At 43.4% G+C, this 17,606-nt stretch overlaps 1 protein-coding gene across 1 annotated transcript in view; it reads right to left on the bottom strand.

Annotated features, from left to right (window-relative positions):
* The window catches only part of CMTR1 (cap methyltransferase 1), a 55,356-nt gene that overhangs the window by 15,516 nt on the left and 22,234 nt on the right, over nt 1-17,606 (bottom strand). The window contains exons 6-13 of the mRNA XM_046639058.1: nt 16,334-16,405; nt 15,110-15,204; nt 14,921-14,993; nt 9,993-10,191; nt 9,102-9,220; nt 6,768-6,864; nt 6,307-6,439; nt 5,412-5,591 (exon numbers count right to left, since the gene is read on the bottom strand). Coding sequence (XP_046495014.1) covers nt 5,412-5,591; nt 6,307-6,439; nt 6,768-6,864; nt 9,102-9,220; nt 9,993-10,191; nt 14,921-14,993; nt 15,110-15,204; nt 16,334-16,405 — 968 coding nt within the window. The remainder of the gene's footprint in view (nt 1-5,411; nt 5,592-6,306; nt 6,440-6,767; nt 6,865-9,101; nt 9,221-9,992; nt 10,192-14,920; nt 14,994-15,109; nt 15,205-16,333; nt 16,406-17,606) is intronic.

Below are 17,606 nucleotides of genomic sequence, written 5' to 3' on the forward strand. Positions count from 1 at the left end.
CACCTGGGATCTGAACCGGCAAACTCTGGGCCACCGAAGCGGAATGTGCGAACTTAACTGCTGCACCACCAGGGCGGCCCCTAAATAATTTTTTTAAGGGCATACCAATTGAAAAGGAAAGAGTAAAACTGTTTATTTGCAGAAGACATTATTACATATGTAAAAAATCTTAAGAAATCTACTAAACTACTAGAACTAAGAAGTAAATTAAGCATTCTCACAGGATACACAGACAATACACAAAAATCAATTGTATTCCCATATACTAGCAATGAACAATTGGAAACTAAAATTTTAAAAATACCATCTACAATAGCATCCACACCTATAAAATTCTTAGGGATAAATTTAACAAAAGATGTGTAAGACCTCTATACTGAAAACTTTAAAACATTGTTGAGACATTAGAGAACCTAAATACAATCACGCATCAGTTAATGATGGGATATGTTCTGAAAAATGTGTTAGGCCATTTCATCATTGTGCAAACATCACAGAGCATACTTACACAAACCCAGATGGCAGAGCCTGCTACACACCTAGGCTATACGGTACTAATCTTATGGGAGCACTGTCCTATATGCAGTCCATCACTGACTGAAATGTTGTTATGCAGCGCATGACCGTATACGGATTTTTTTGTTCATGGATGGGAAAATTCAATACTGTTAAGATGTCAATTCTCCCCAAATTGCCTTATAAATTCAATGTAATCTCCATCAAAACTCCAACAGGTTTTTTCTAGAAATTGACAAGCTGATTCTGAAATCTACATGGAAATGCAAAAAACCTAGACTAGCCAAAACAATCTTGAGAAAGAACACAGCTGGATAACTATACACTACCTGACCTGAAGATGACTTTTTTCAAGGTATAGTCATCAAGATAATATGGCAAAGGACAGACAAACAGATTAATGGAACAGACATAGTGCCCTGGATAAAATCACACATACACAGTCAAATAATTTCTAACAAGGGTGCCAAAGCAATTAAATGGAAAAAGGAAAGTATCTTCAACAAACGGTGCTAGAACAACTGGACACCTATAAGGAAAAAAAGAACTCTGACTCCTACATCACAGCACCATAAACAAAAATTATTTTCAGGTGGACTGTAGACCTAAACATGTTAAAACTATAAAAGTTTTAGATGAAAACAGAGAACGTTCATGACTTTAGCAGAGGCAAAGATTTTTAGAAAGAAAACAAAAATCACTAACAAAAAGGAAAAATTGATACATTGGATTTCATCAGCAAACTTTTAAAATTCTAGTTACCCAAATTGAAAAGGAAGAAGTAAAATTCTCAGTTCGCAGATGACATGATCTTTCATGCAAAAAACCCTAAAGATTCCACAAAAACACTGTTATAACAATCAAATTCGGCCAACTTCCAAGATATAAAATCAACACACAAAAATCACTCACATTTCGATATACTAACAATGAATAATCTGAAAAGGAAACTAAGAAAACTCCATTTACAATAGCATCAAAAAGATTTAAGTACTTAGGAATAAATTAAATCAAGGAAGTGAGAGACTTGTACACTGAAAGCTACAAAACTGCTGAAAGAAATGAAAGAAGACATAAATAAATGGAAAGACATCCTGTGCTCATGGATTGGAAGACTCACTATTGTTAACATGACAATACTACCCAAAGCAACCTACAGATTCAATGCAATCCCTATCAAAATCCCAACAGCAGTTTTTGCAGAAACAGAAAAACCCATCCTAAAATTCATATGACATTTCAAGGGATCCCCAAATAGCCCCACCAATCTTGAAAATGAAGAACAAAGCTGGAGGACTCACACTTCCTGATTTCAAAACTTACTAAAAAGCTACAGTAAAACAGTGTAGTACTAGCATAAAGACAGACATACAGACCAATGGAATAGAATAGAGAGCTCAAAAATAAACTCATATATATGTCACATGATTTTCAACAAGGGTGCCAAGACTATCTAAGAGAGAAAGGACAGTCTTTTCAACAAATTGTATTGGGAAAACTGGATATCTACATGAGAAAGAATGAAGTTGGACCCTTATTTTACACCATCTACAAAAATTAACTCAAAATGCAACAAACATCTAAACATAAAAGCTAAAACTACAAAACTCTTAGAAGAAAACATATGGAAATCTTCATGACATTGGATTTAGCAATGATTTCTTGAAGAAGACATCAAAAGAATAGGCAATAAAAGAAAAAATAAACTGGACTACAAAATTAAAAACTGCTGTGCATCAAAGAACATAATCAATACAGTGAAAAAAAAACAACCCACTGGGAGAAATATTTTCAAATCATGTATCTGATAAGGGATTAATATGCAGAATATATGAAGAACTCCTACAACTCAACAACAAAAGACAAATGAATTTAAAAACAAGCAAAGGACTTGAATAGATATTTCTCCGAAGAATATATACAAATGGCCAACAAGCACATGAAATGTGAAAATATGCTCAATATCATTAGTCATTAGGGAAATGCAAATTAAAACTACAAATGAGGTATAACTTCACATCCATTAGGATGGCTATGATTAAAAAAAAAGGGAAACTAACAAGTGTTGGTGCTTGCACACCAATATTCATAGCAGCAGTATTCATAATAGCTAAAATGTGGAGACAATCCAAATGTCCATCAACAGATGAATGGATAAACAAAATATGGTTAAGTACCTATAATGGAATATTATTTGGCCTTAAAAAGAAATGAGTGCTGATACATGCTACAACATGATGAACCTTGAAAACATCATGCCAAGTAAAATAAGCCAGACACAAAAGGACAAATATTGTGTGATTCCTCTTATATGAAGTACCCAGAATAGGCAAATTTATAGAGACAGAAAGTATAATAGAGGTTACCAGGGGCTAGAGGTGGGGCAAATGGGGAATTATTGTTTAGTAGATACAGAGTTTTTGTTTTACATGATTAAAAAGTTCTGGAAATGTATAGTCGTGATGGTTGCACAACAATGTGAACGGACTTAATGCCACTGAATTATACATTTCAAAAACGGTTAAAATTGTAAATTTTATGTGATGTATATTTTACCACAATAAAAAAATGACAAAAAATTTTTAAACTGCTGCTTATCAAAAGACACCATTAAGAAAATGAACAGACAAGTCACTGACTGGGGAAACTATTCACAACACACATATTTGACAATGGACTTGTATTCAGAATATATAAATAATTCCTACAACTTAATAAAAAGATAAATCCATTTTTTAAGTGGTCAAAAGACTTGAAGAGACACTTCATAAAATACATAAAGGGCCAATAAACACATGAAAAGGGGTTCAACATCATTCCCCATCACAGAGATGCAAATGAAAACCACAATGATATAATACCACACCCACTAGAATGGCTAAAATGAAAAAGACTAAAAATACCAAATGTTGGCAAGGAGACAGAGCAATCAGAACTCTAATGCTGTGCTGGAGTACAAACCAGTACAAACACTTTAGAAAACCATATAGCACTATTAAAAGTTAAATACACATTTCCTCTATGACCTAGAATTTCCACTCTTGAGTATTTATCTAAGAAAAATGAAAATATCTGTCCACCAAAAGGCCTGTACAAGAATGTTTTAGCAGCTTTATTCATAACAGCAGCAAACTGGAAATACTACAAGTGTCCATCAACAGAAGAATAAATTACAGTATATCCATACAACTGAATACTACTTGGCAATAAAAAGGAATAAACAGTATGTGAATGAATCTCAAAAACAAGGTGAGGAGGAAAAAAAAGACACAAAAGTGTACATGTATGATTCCATTTATACAAAGTTCTAAACAGGCAAAACTAATCTATGGTAATAAAAATCAAAGGAGTAGTTACTTCAGGGTTTACTAAGTAGGAGCACAAAGAAATTTCCTGAGGAGACGGTAATTTATTTTTATCTTAATAGGGATGCAGGCTACATGGATATATGCATTTGTCAAAACTGACAGAAGTGCACACATAAGATCTGGATTTCACTTATGGAATTATACCTCAATTTTTTTTTTTTTTTTAAAGACTGGCACCTAGGCTAACAACTGTTGCCAATCTTTTTTTTTTTTTTTAAGGATTGACACCTGGGCTAACAACTGTTGCCAATCTTTTTCTTTTTTTTTTTTTCTGCTTTATCTCCCTAAACCCCCCGTACACAGTTGTATATCTTAGTTGTAGGTCCTTCTAGTTGTGGGATGTGGGAAGCCGCCTCAACTTGGCCTGACGAGTGGTGCCATGTCCACGCCCAGGATCCGAACCCTGGGCCGCCGCAGTGGAGCGCGCGAACTTAACCACTTGGCTACCGAGCCAGCCCCTTAATTTTTTTTAAAAAGAAAGGAAACTGGTTATAGGGTTGCCTAAACATCCTGTGCTTTTGGGAACATTGAGAAGAAGTCCAGTTTTGCCACGCATCCACACACACTCGTAGCAGGTAAAAAAAAAGAAAAAAAAAAGGAAGTCCAGAAATACTACAAAGCCCTGGCTTTCCTGACTCTAGGCCAGCCCCTGGGCCTGCTTCTTCATCTGTAACATGCTGAAGCTTGGTATCTGCTCCATCTTGGTGCCTAGCATTACTATCGAGATGAGAAAGCTTATGTGGCAGCACTGTGGCAAGTTAAAATACTGTGAGATAATGGATAAGATGGATAAAGATTTCCTCTCCTTCTATGATTCTCTAGGGCCACCTATACCTTCAAACCTCTCTAGGAGACTTGGGATTACATCCTTAGAAATGACCTTTCTAATACCTGTTTGGCCCCCTAAGAAAGTACTTTCACTGATTCATTGCTACTATACAACTCTCCAGCCTACCTCAAAACACTTTTCTCTAAGGCTCGCCCACTTGAAGAACTGAGCCAACTGTCACAACTTTAAATTATTGCCACTAACAGAGAGGGGGAACAATTAAAGAAGGTTAAAAAACCAGCATTCAGATCACCCATCTGGGGAACTCAAAATGGCAAAAGCTCTGGTACCAGAAACTTCCAAAGCAGGCTGTATAGTTGCTTTCCAGCCATCTTCTGTCCCCAACAGGAGGACTTCCCAAGGCAACCACCAAATTGGCCTTTTACAAACAGATGCAATCAAAGGGAAATTGCTCTGGGACACAGGACGAGGCTGTTCTCTGTCTGGGTTCACTATCACATCAGGCTGTGGGCAGGGCTATGCCAGCCAGGCACCCACTGGCCACCCCTGCGATGGGGCAGGACAAGGATTCCCAAGGTATCCAAAGTCCCAGGGAGCCCTGGCACCAGCAGACCAATTCCAGTTACCAGTTGTCAAGGCTGATGAAGCGAAACCAAGAGCTAGTCATTTAGTCCTTCATTCTCTGGTCTACCTTGATACCCCAGAGGTGCCAGCAAAAAAACACCTGGTTTGCTTACCTCTCGTTGGACCGTATCATGTAGTCAGTAAATTCATGGTCTCCCTTAATCACGTCCAAGGGGACCACAAGGTTGACGTCGGAATCAGTGTTCCGCAGCTGGTTGAGTTTAATATTCACTGAGAAGAGGTAGTCCCGCACGTCATCTATGCCCACCTTCAGGCCCTTGCACACCACATACCTGGCAGGAGATACCCTGTTACTCCACTGACCAAGGGCTCTCCCCTCCCACATTCCCCCAACCCCAATCCCTTGCTCAGTCATGAAGCTAAACAGCTTCCCCATTCAGCCTCAAGTCTACACACAAGGAACAGCACAGACTCTGTGCTGCAGACGTTCACCTCAAATCTTTCCGTTCTATTTTGGGCTGTATCTCTCCTCTCTATGACAGTGGTTTCCAAGTGCCCCATGCCAGACTGGCTGCAAGACCATCATCAGGGGCGTCTGTTAAATTACAGACTCTCCAGGGACAGGGCCCAGAAATCTGTGTTTTTAACAAGCTACCTGGCAATCCTGATTGGCAGCATCTGCTCTCACACAGTGCATGGGCACTGTGTCCCAGCAGGGATGCCAACAGTGCCTCTGGTTGGCAGCCCCCTTACCCTTTCCCAGCCCGTGTCCCTCCAGGTGTCCCTACTATTGGTCACCTTCTCCCTCCTGGGCCAAGCCAAGGATCCCCCACCTAAGTGTGGTGAATAAGGCTTGTAGAGGAGGCAGAGGCTTAACTGGCACATCACAGGACCGATAAGATCCAAGAATCCTGACTCCTATTGGCTCTAATAACTTCTTTAGAGTCAAGGATTTTAATGTAGCAGTCATGCCAGAGAGATGCACCAGGATTTGTTGTTCTGATATTTAGCCAACCAGTCTTACTAAAATGGAGAGGAAGGCCTCACCTCTCTGAGTTGGCCGGACGGCTAGTAATCGGCTTAAAGAGACATACTCGTTCAAAGCAGCAGTACAGCAGATAGATGAGCCCCACGCTGAATGGTGTGAACAGATCAAAAGTTTTACAGATGAAGTGGCCTCCTGGATTAGAAAGAAAACACCAGTAGCAGTCAAGTCAGTGGGTTCTATTCCAGGAGGTGGGTAATGTAGTCTCAGGAAGTAAATATGACAAAGTCAAGGGGCCAGCACCTGGGTCCATTAAAAGTCAGAGGCAGTTTAAGGGGGTCTCTGCTTTAGAGGAACTCTGGGGATTCTACAGCCCTTTCTTCCTTCAATTCCTCATTCAGCCACCTGTCACCTGATATAAATAGATTTCCTTTTTTTAACTACAAGCCAACCCCACACAAGCTCTTGTCCAATAGGGCCTCTAGTGAGTCCTGGGGTGGGAAGACAGCTGAGGAAGTGCCACCTGTCCGGACAATGGAGAGCGCCATGAGGAACTGACAGAGCAGCAGCTGCTTGCTGAGGATCTCTTGTAGGTTCTCCTGCCCTTCCACTGAGAAACCCTGAAACAAGAGCACAAGGATTGGGGTGGGAAAGAGAAATGAGGAGGAAGGAACAGAGCAACCCCTACCTCATCTTCATTGAGGTTTCTTGAAGTGTGTGCATTGATCTCCACCATCTGACTCATAAAGATACAGCTTAGTGTTTAAATTATTTTGGCAGAGTCATATGGCTCATTATGGATGAAGCTAGCACTAAGACGCAGGCCTGAATACTGCAGTTGTTTTCCTGCTCTATCACTTCCAGGGGATGGAACCAAGTCTGCTTTTCCAAGGAGACAGTCCGGAAAATGTTAAGACTCATGGGAATGCAAGGAAGAGTAAGGTAGAACAGAAGCAAAATATTGGCTAGTCACAGGCTAACTATAAGACAGGAAACAAAGCCCTGGTGAACCCAGTGAGACCCAGGGAGTGTGTGCAGCATGAATACTCTGCTCGGGCTCACTCAGCCGCTGTGCTGACCACTGAAGAGGCCCCAGTCTGGTGACAGGGGAAAAGTTAGCATAACTCTGACAGTCATAGTAATCTCTCTCCCCTACCAAGACTTTAGTCACAAACTCCCTTTCCTGTCCCAAGAGCACAGAGCCTTTCCCACCAGCTGGCTATACTGGGAGCGGTCTCCCTCCCTGTGAGATCCCAGCAGGGAGCAGAGAGCCAAGCTCACATAAAAATCAGAGGCCAGGGGCTGGAGGAGGAGGAAAGGGGAGTTTAGGGGGTACAGAGTTTCAGTGTTGCAAAGTGAAAAAGTTCAGTAGATCTGTTTCACAACAATATGAGTATATTTAACACTACTGAACCGTATACTTAAAAATGGTTGAGATGGTAAATTCTATGTGTTTTTTTATCACAATAATGAAAAAGTAACGGAGGCTGGCCTCCATTAAGCAGGCCCCCCAGCTGGGCCAGGTCTTCCTGACTCAGTCCTGAGAAGGTAATAGCTAAACAACTCAGAATCAAAAGCCGAGCGGTTAAGTTCCCACGCTCTGCTTCGGCAGCCCAGGGTTTCGCCAGTTCGGTTCCTGGGCGCGGACATGGCACTGCTCATCAAGCCATGCTGAGGTGGTGTTCCACATGCCACAACTAGAAGGACTCACAACTAGGATATACAACTATGTACTGGGGGCTTTGGGGAGAAGAGGAAGAAGAAAACAAGAAATCTGGCAACAGATGTTCAGGTGCCAATCTTTAAAAAACCAAAACAAAAAAACGTTAGCAATGTCTTCCAGATTTATAAATGCTTCTCAAAATGCATGCCTGTTTACAGGGTCAGTCAAAAAAAAAAAAAGCCCCAGGTCACTAGTCCACACTGCCTAAGCAGAAAGTCAACCTTGCGTTTGCCACTCTAGCTGCCACACTGCAACAGCTGCCTCCTAAGCACTATCAGACCCCCACATCTGCTCAGCTGGAGCAGCCGCTCCCCGGCCTCCCCCAAACCTGTCTATCTGTTGTTCCCTGCTGTACACAAAGCTTTGGTGAGCCAGTGCATCTTCAGATTCTGTGCTAACATCCTGCACATTCCTTTACCTTTCCACATGGCGACTGCTTGAGAGGCCACCCAAGGAGCTCCAGAGGCTTTTCTCAACTCTAGCCATAGGACCCTGAAGCAAACTGCCACGTTCTCTGTCCCTACTCAAGACTAAGTCGTGGCTCACTCCAGAAAAAGACTACCTGCTGCATCAGATACTGGGTGAGAAAGCTGCAATGGGCTCACCTCTGTGTCTCAAGCAGCTGCCCAAGAAACAAGGCTCCTTGAACATTCACTTTAGCCCAGCCACTGACAGAGTCTCCTGTGGATTCCCCTGAGCTGCTGCCTTTGGTTATGTGGTCACCTGCCAGCCCATCCAGAGGCTTAGGAGTGGCCACATATAGACAGCCTCTGCCAGGAGCAGCACCTAGGTGACAAATGATGGAAATGTTCTTCCCAGTCAGTACCCGGTCAGTTCATTTTAGTCATGGTCTTCCCATCACCATGTCTTACAGCCAATCAAGGCCCTTTGAAGAAGTGAGCTGAGAAGATCCACTTGCTCCAAGCAAAGGTGTCAACAACATCACAGGCTTTACAAAGTTATCATTGAAAATATGTACAAAAAGAATAAAAACATACATCCCTACTATCTGAACAGTGAGCTACCACCTTCCAGGACAGCTAAAGGACCAAATAAAACATAAGAAAAAGAATTCTCAAGCCTCTAACAAAATAAGTCCCTAAAGTATCACCCTACGGAGAGCAGGTCACCTACCCCATCTGCCATCAGAAAGTGGACACCCTTGCGATCTGTATTATCCAGGACAAAATTCCGAAAAGCAGTGATGTTCTCTGGGCGGGTGATGTCTCCATCTCCATCGATCCCACCCTCACCTGGCAGGACACAAAATTCACAGTAAGCTCACATGCCCCATACATCCCAGGAGCTGGAACACATGCTCTCTGGGACAGTTAACACAGGTACCAAGTGGGCCTTGAGGTCCAGGAGAAAAGCCCGTGAGGAGCAATTCACTGCAGGGCCCACACTGCAAGGCTGCGTTGCAGTGACAGACAAGGAGGCAAAAACATGGCCCTACTGTAATAAACCAGAGTCTAAAAGGAGTTGACCAGCCAAGAGTCATCAACTGAAACTGAAAGCACCTACATTTAGGACTAAAGCACCTACCTTTAGGAACTAGTATCAATTTTTCACTAAGAACTGTTATGAAAGGACTTAGGATTTGCTGCCAAATCATAACAGTCAAGATAGAATGGAGGGGACTGCTGCCAGGTGGTTGAGCTCTATTTCCTGATGCATTCCACACAGGCACACAGGGCTGGAGATGGGCGTGGGCTTTGTATTTGTTAATAACCTTGCCAGTTCTCAGCCGGAGATCAGGCAGTTTCATTATCTCCTGTCACCACAGGAGAAGAAAGTAAGAATTAATATGGCTTTCATGAAAGTTTGCCTAGTGGAGTGTTTAACCTGTGTTCTGCAGGCTTGGGGTAAAAAGGGACAGTCAAGAGGGAACCAAGACCTTCCTGACATGGACTGAGAACCCCAGGCTGACAGACCTAGGAAAAAACACATGGTAAGTGGATAATAACCGCTTCCAACATGAAGTCCCCACAGAGGACTGTCCCTCCTAGTCCCTGGTGTCCCTACCATAGTAGGGTTCGAAGAGCTCACTGGAGGCCGAGTAGAAGTCCTCCAGCTTGAAGTCGTTAGGGCCCTTCAGAGTCATTCCAAAGCCCTTCGCATGCCACTTCTTCCTCCACAGCACATACTCTGAGAAGCCACCTGGGCCTGCGCAAACATCAGCAAAGTACAGAAGCTCGGCTTCCCGGTCCTTCACCAGTGGTTTCTGCAAGTGGAGGACGGGAGGAAGGGGAAAAAAATGGCTCAATGGGGAGCAGGAAGGAGAAAGCAGGAAGATAAAATAAGACTTTTAGCAAGCATAATACAGAGCTCCCGCCAGGGCCACAACACCCAGGAAATGTATCCTCTGTGATTCTCACCCTCTAGAGATGCCCATTCTCACCTCAAAATACCCCTGATGCCTTTCACATCACCAGGCCTAGTTTAGACTCCTAATAAAAACAGCTTAATGGACATCTGAGTGTGCATGTTTTTATTTCTCAGCATCTTTTCCTCGCCATATCCTGCCTTACAAGAGTCCTACTGAGAACAAACGCTGTATCCCCCACATTACAGATAAGGAAAAAGAGACATCAAGACACAAAGTGACCTGTTCACAGCCAGTCTGCAATAAAGCTAAATCAGAATCCAGTCAGCCAGACCGCTGCTCAGGTCTTCCTGTCCAACCAAAGTCTGGGGCTCTAACATCACCTTTCCCCAGCCACAGGGCCTGTCTTTCCAAACCATAGCCTCTACTTCCCTTTTCCCCTTCCTCCTTGGCTCTCCCTTTTTTTTCCAATTAACTTTTTATTTTGGAATAATTTGAGATTTACAGAAAAGCTCCAATGACAGTCACAGCCTTCACCCAGTTTCCAGTTTTGCTAACATCTTACATTGCCATTTGTCAAAACTAAGAAACCAACATTGGTACACTACTGTTAACTAAACTCCAGACCAGACTCAGATTCCAGTAGAGTCCCTGTTCTGTTCCAGGATCCAATCCAAGATACCACAGTGCACTCTGTCTCCTTCTTATACACCTTTTTTCTCCTGCCTTTGCCCCTCTGCCAGCCAGGGTCTGGGACAGTACACAGCTGGGAGCTGACAAGGTAGTGAGGGAAGGAGACACTGTACGCAGCTTCCAGGCAGCCCTCAGAGCCCCCACCCAGCTCAGGAATAACTAAATTACAAGAGTCATTTGCAGTTTTATTGGATAACGGTTTTGGCCACTTGAGTACCTTTAACCCTCAATCTAAAATTTATGCTGAACCCAGCATTGGACCATATTGTGTGTTTACATTTCTCTGTCACATACCTGGGCCCTAGATGGTGAATTCTACTTGTCCCGACCCTCCACAGCAGAGAAGATGTACCAAATACACTGGTGACAACAAGAGGTTGAGCTCTAGAGCGATGACTGCAGAGGACCCTGAGGAACACCCAGCAGGAAGGGGCTCAGGCAGCTCAGCCTTCCTTTCTACAGGTTTGGGATGGCTGAGTGCATGTCCAGAGGTCTGTAACTACTCAACAAAGATCAGAAAGCTTTAGGGGAAACAGTTTTAAGAAAGAAATGGAGATACTAATATTCACAATCCAGTCACTTCCTAGGTGACAAGAGCCTTGCCTCTGATGATAGCTATCTAGCTTTATCAGAACAGTGACAACGTCTGGGGAAAGTGACTTTAGCTAAATATAAACCTCACCATCCCGTGACAAGCCCACACAGGCATGCTGGGATATATCAGTTCTTTCTCCCTTTTCCCACCACTCCACCCCAGCATTCTTTGTTCTTGAGCCAGCAATTATTCATATTTTTGGATTATATTCATTTGCACAGGCAAAAAACCCTAATAACATTTGCCAAGAACATTATGTAGCACCTTCCAGGCAGCACAGTGGGAATGAGGCAGGGGTCACAAGTTTAAGGCCTGTACACACTGGAAGGAGGAAAAACAATGTTTCTCACCACTGGCCATGCCTTAGCCCCAGGCTCCAGCCTCTCTGGGTGAGTCATTGGCCCAAAGGAAGACTGGTGGAAGGAAGGGGAATGAATCAATGCAAGTATCTCACTTCCAAAAAGAGAGCATAAATGTGATTTCATTCTGTGATTTCAAGACGTGTGGCCCTCACGTGGCCATGGCCAGAAGGTCTTTTCATAGAAACAACAGCTGGGCTTCTCACCTCTGCCACTTACTGGCTGTGCAGTCAAGGGCAAGCAAACAATTTATGTCTTTAAGCTCAAGCTTCCGCAACTGTAAATTGAGCCTAATGCAGGTTATTTCTTAAGGCTGTTGTAGGATTAAATAAAGTACCACTATGTCAAAGTTCTTTATAAACTGTAAAACACTAAACAAACAAAAGAGGATACCATATTCAACTAACTAGATCAATTTCCTTGGAGTCAAAACTCTTGTCCTTTTCTATCTTTTTCACCCTCCAATGCCTAGTGCGGTACTCTACACTCAGTGGGCATTTTCTAAGTGCTGTCTATGTCCTCTAAGACAGCGCTGAAACTTAAGGATCTATATTCAGTGTTTGTCTCCTGTTATGCTTCACAGACAATGTTTTCCTACTTCAACAATATCCCCAGGCACATAAATCCCTCACGTAATGTTTATGGTCTATAATATGCTTCCATTTACCCAAAGAATCTAAATTTTCTTCTTTCCCTCGCCTCTTCCAATTCTTGTTTACAATTTCTTTATTTCCCCACCCTAGTCTTTCTCCTTTGACCATGAGCTGCATTGTGGTAAAAGGAGAAACTCACTGAATCACCTCAGAGTCCCTCCGCACCCACTTCCCACCTCCCACCTCTACACAATTCCCCAAGCTTCAAGTTCTCTGTGCTCTTATTCTATAATTTGCTTGAGCCAAGAGCCACTGAGACCCTAGCAAATCCAGGTGTGTGCCTGGGGCTTCAGCCACTCTCACCTCTGCTGGGGACTGCTCTAGGGTGTCTGTTTGCCTGAAAAACATACCAAGCCTGTTGGGCTTGGCTGTCACTCTGGCCCTCAGAAGAAAACAGAGATGAAAAGAGGGAAGAAAACTCTACGGGCTGGAGAGAAATCACTTTTTATAGTGGAGTTTAGAGAAACAACCCTGAAAGGGCAATTCTCCATGGCCACTAACAATCAATTCAGGTCAAGACGCTGCCTGAAGCGTTACAAACATCACTGCCTTTTCTTCCATAACCAACATCTCCACCCTCAACCTGAATGGTACTACCCTGGGGCCTACTTCATTTTCATGACAGCAAAAGACAGTAACCAGATACCAGCTGCTGGAGGCGTTTACATTCAAAAGACCACAATGACGCTGTGATTTCCCATCAGCTTAACAGAGCTCCTCTGCCAGGCGGGGATTTAAAGGAAATCATTTGGAGCTCAGAAAATTAAATCAACATTATATCAACCTAATTTTCTCAAGACACTAATTCCAAGAGCCCTTTTGTGCTGCCTGCTGGTTCTGGAAAATGGGGAGGGAGACCTAGGAGAGAGAAATGACAAGATGCTGGAGGGGTCTACACGCCAGTTTTGCCAGCATGGAGAAAGCAGTTAGGCAGGTGAAGCTGAAACGTTAAAGAACTTGGAAAATAAGTTTCTTAAGCCGGTAGATAATAATCCTAGTGGAAGGAGGGTGAGCGAAGCAAAAACAGGTTTGGGAACAGCTGGCTCCTGGCCCCTTCACTATCAAAGGGAACTAACTTCCTAGGACTGGGTAAAAATGCTTTGAAATCCTGAAGGGAATGTTAGCATGCAATTTCCTTTTTTCTTTCTCTCTCATTATGGAGGGCCTGTGTTCAGAGAAATGTGGTGTAGCAGAGTAGAAAATCATCTTCCTCTACCACTTCTTGAGAAGGGCTAAAGCCTGATAATTATGATCCCACACAAGGCTCGTTCAGAGGCAGAAAGGGAAAGTGGCCACATCTGAAATCACAGATCTTAGAGCTGGAATAAATCTTAAGAGCCTTTTGGTCCTACCCCAGCCCTCTGGTAGGTCAGTAGGGCTAATTCCAGAGATGAGGCAGCTGAGACCCAAAGAAGGTATGAACTGAAGTGACACCACCTGTGATGGAAGTGCTGCACTCCCTGCACCGACCCCCACTGAACAACACAGCCTGGATTCTCACACATGAGACAGATTTTAAATAGACCAGTGAAAGGACCCCGATGCCTCCCTTTCATTCAACACTCAAACATTTCCCAGAGCACTCCCCTCTCATTCCAGAAACAGCACCCAAATCAGATAACATGACAAGTTTCGATTTGGAAAATAAAGTCACTGTTAGGACTACATACTCACCCTTATGATCTACCTCATCCAGTAGGAAGGCAGCAGGCTAAGTGTCCCTGGTGGCAACTGGCCTTCATACACCAAGGAGCACAGAAAGGCTTTACAAACATCCCAACCCTGCACCTTTACCAGCTCTCAAGTCCACTAGAATATCCAGAACCTAAGCACCATGGGGGAAGGGATCACATCTATCTCATTCAAAATTATATTCCTGGTGCCTCGTACTGTGCCTGGCACAAAGTCAGGGCTGGATAAATACATGTTTAATTAAAGCAGAAGGAAAGCTCATGCTCTAACTCACGGCCTCACCTCCCTGCTGCCTAGGCCTATAGATGTCAGAGCTGCTGATTTTGCCCAGGAATGTCCTTTTGCAATTCTGCAAGCCCTGCCCACCTCCACGTGGAGTGAGCAGCAGGATCTGCAGAGGCAAGGACTGGGACTCTGGGCCTGAAGCCCTAGAGACAACTGCTTCTTGGGGCACTTCTGGGACCATAAGCAGCACTATGGAATCCTATCTGAGGAACTCAAAGCAAAATATCTATCACAAAATATATCTCTATCACACAGCAGGAAAACTAGCATTGCACAAACAGCAATTTCTGAGCCACTGAAGCTTAAGCCCATTTAGCACTATAAATTCAGAAGCAGAATCTTGTTCTCACCCCATAAGAGTCCCGTGGATTTGTAAACATGCGATCAAACACAAAATCCATGTTAGCCATCTTCATTGCTGCCCTGCAACAAAGCAAGACAGAAGAGCGCAACTCAGTACCAGACATATGGAAAGCTGAGGCTCAAAGGAAAAAGTGGAACAGTACATGTCAGGGGAGGGGAGGGTGATGTCAGCAAACCTATTTAGAAAGAAGACTCCTCGGATCATCTCGTAAGGATTGGCCCGGGTCCGAGCTCGCCGCATCTCCTCCCCATCCAGGACATCAAACACACTCTGCCCAGAGAGAATCAGAACCTCAAGGTAAGCATCACCCTCCAGGATGGGACAAGGGTCTTAAGAGCTTGTGGAGCCCGACTCACAGCCCTCTGAAGAGCCAGGCTCCGCTGTGTCCCAGTTCTGAAATGACGAGATGTGTGACCCCAGACAAGATGCTCAATTACTCTGACCCTCAACTACCTCGCCTGCAAAATGGTAAAAAACAAAATGTAAACATGTCCCTGACACATAGTAAGTGGTTAATAAATGGCCCCTGTGCTTATGCACAGATTGGCATTGCTAATCTTCATAGCAAATCTGTTTCTCCACTCCAGCAGCAACTCTCCAAGGGACCCGAGTTCTGATACTAAGGCTCACTCAGACAGAGGGCAAACAAGGCTAGGGTATTCTGATGGCACCTAGCACACAGTAGGGATCCCTTCTCCTTTCTCCAATTTTCTCTCTGAAAAAAGAAAAGCCTCACTTCACCTGAGTTCCAGTCACCTAAAGGATATTCCCAACCCTCTGCCTGCCAAAAAATAAGCTCTGTGAGCCTGGTCTGGTCCTGCTTCTCTAACCACTTCCGCCTCAGAGTTTCCTTGGCTTATTCTGCCCCAGGCAATGCACCTCCTGACCCAAATCAGGCCAAAAGATATCAAGGGGAGGCTAACATTCACCCAGCATGTTAAGAACTTCACACCCGCTGTTTCATTTGATTCTCACAACAACCCTGGGAAGTATTTTCTCCATTTTATAGACGAGGAAACTCAATCTCAGAAAAGCTAAAGTAACTAGCCCAAGGTCACATAGCAAAAAAGTTACAAAACTAGGATTTGAATTCAGGTCTACCTGATGCTAAAGAATGATTCCAAACCTTTCACTACATGAAGCCCTCTCAGGATTACAACAAGCCGACTCACTGAGGTTAAGTGGATCCTTTCCTGGCTACTGACTACAGGGACAGCACAACACTACAAGGTGGGACAGTCACCAGGAAAAAGGACACCTTGGAGAAATGTAGCAAACTATACATCTGACCTCCAGGAAAAATCTTAGCTAAACTTCACTCTCCCGTAACTGACTCAAAAGAACTGGAAAAGCCCAGCACACAAGGTTTTCAACTCCAGCTCTAGCCAGAAGGCCTTACCTTACACTGCAACACACTGTGAAGCAGTTCTTCCCCACAAAACTCTGTTTCATCTTCAATAATCATCTTTCTCTATAGGGAGAAGAAAACAATAGATAATGACCACGTGCAACTACATTTGGGGGCATGAATGGAAACACTAGGGTTCCAAGTGAGTAGAGCAAGAAGGAGCTTGAGTCCCTGCCAAGGAACATCAACCCCTGAGGGAAGGAAAGAGAAAATCCTCAATCCTTCTGGCTATACTCCAGATGGCTCTGAGATGAAGCAGCCCCCCGGGTGCTCTGACTAGAGCACCATATGGATACAAGACTCATATTCATGGGGCTGAGAAAAGCAAACAGGAAGGAGACATTCAAGCTGTCTACCCCTAGAGCGTGGAGGCAGAAGGGTGGGGACTTCCCCAAATGACAGAAGGCTGTCCTTCAACCAGGAAGCCTCTTGCTCTTTGATGAGTATGAATGCAGAACACTAGGAACTGGTAGCATCACAGAAACAAGGGCTCAAGGGAGCCTCACAGGGATGTCAAGTCCAACCCTATGTCTGAATGAGGCTAGGTCTAAACCAATGATGCTCAAACTTGGTGTCCTCAGGTTCTACACTCCTCAGAATCACCGAGGACCCAAAAGAGCTTTTCTTTATGTGGAGAGTATATTGATATCTGTTATCTATTATTAGATATTAAAACTAAGAATTTTAAAATATTAACTCAGTTAAAAGAATATGTTATGTTAACGTAAGTAACATTTTAATGAAAAATAACTATATTTAAAAAAATTTAGTGAGAAGAGTGGCACTGTTTTCCATCTTTGCAAATCTTTAATATCTGGCTTAACAGAAGATAGCTATATTCTGCTCTCTGTGTTTCCATTCAACTGGCTGTGATATTGCATGTCATAGCCTCTAGAAAACTCCACCGGTCATTTGTGAGAGAATGAGAGTGAAAAAGGCAAACAAGTTTTCAATATCATTATGAAAATAACTTTGACCTTGTAGACCCCCCCAAAAGGGTCTTGGAGATCCCCGGCGGCCCTTACACTTTGAGAACTGCTCTCTAGTCCACACTGATTTGGTAGTTATCTACTCTATTCTTACAATTTTCCAGAAGGAGATTAGCAAATTTCCTCTGTATCAACTCCCTCATTACTTTCTGAGGACAGGGACAGTATCTTTTCACCTACCTGGAACAGTACCCAGGAGTGACCGGAATATACACAGATGTACAATAAGCTACTCTAAAAAAGCATTCATGAGGAAGACAGACATTTGGCATTTT

The sequence above is a fragment of the Equus quagga genome, chromosome 15 (genome assembly GCF_021613505.1).
Source record: "Equus quagga isolate Etosha38 chromosome 15, UCLA_HA_Equagga_1.0, whole genome shotgun sequence".
Classification (NCBI taxonomy): domain Eukaryota; kingdom Metazoa; phylum Chordata; class Mammalia; order Perissodactyla; family Equidae; genus Equus; species Equus quagga.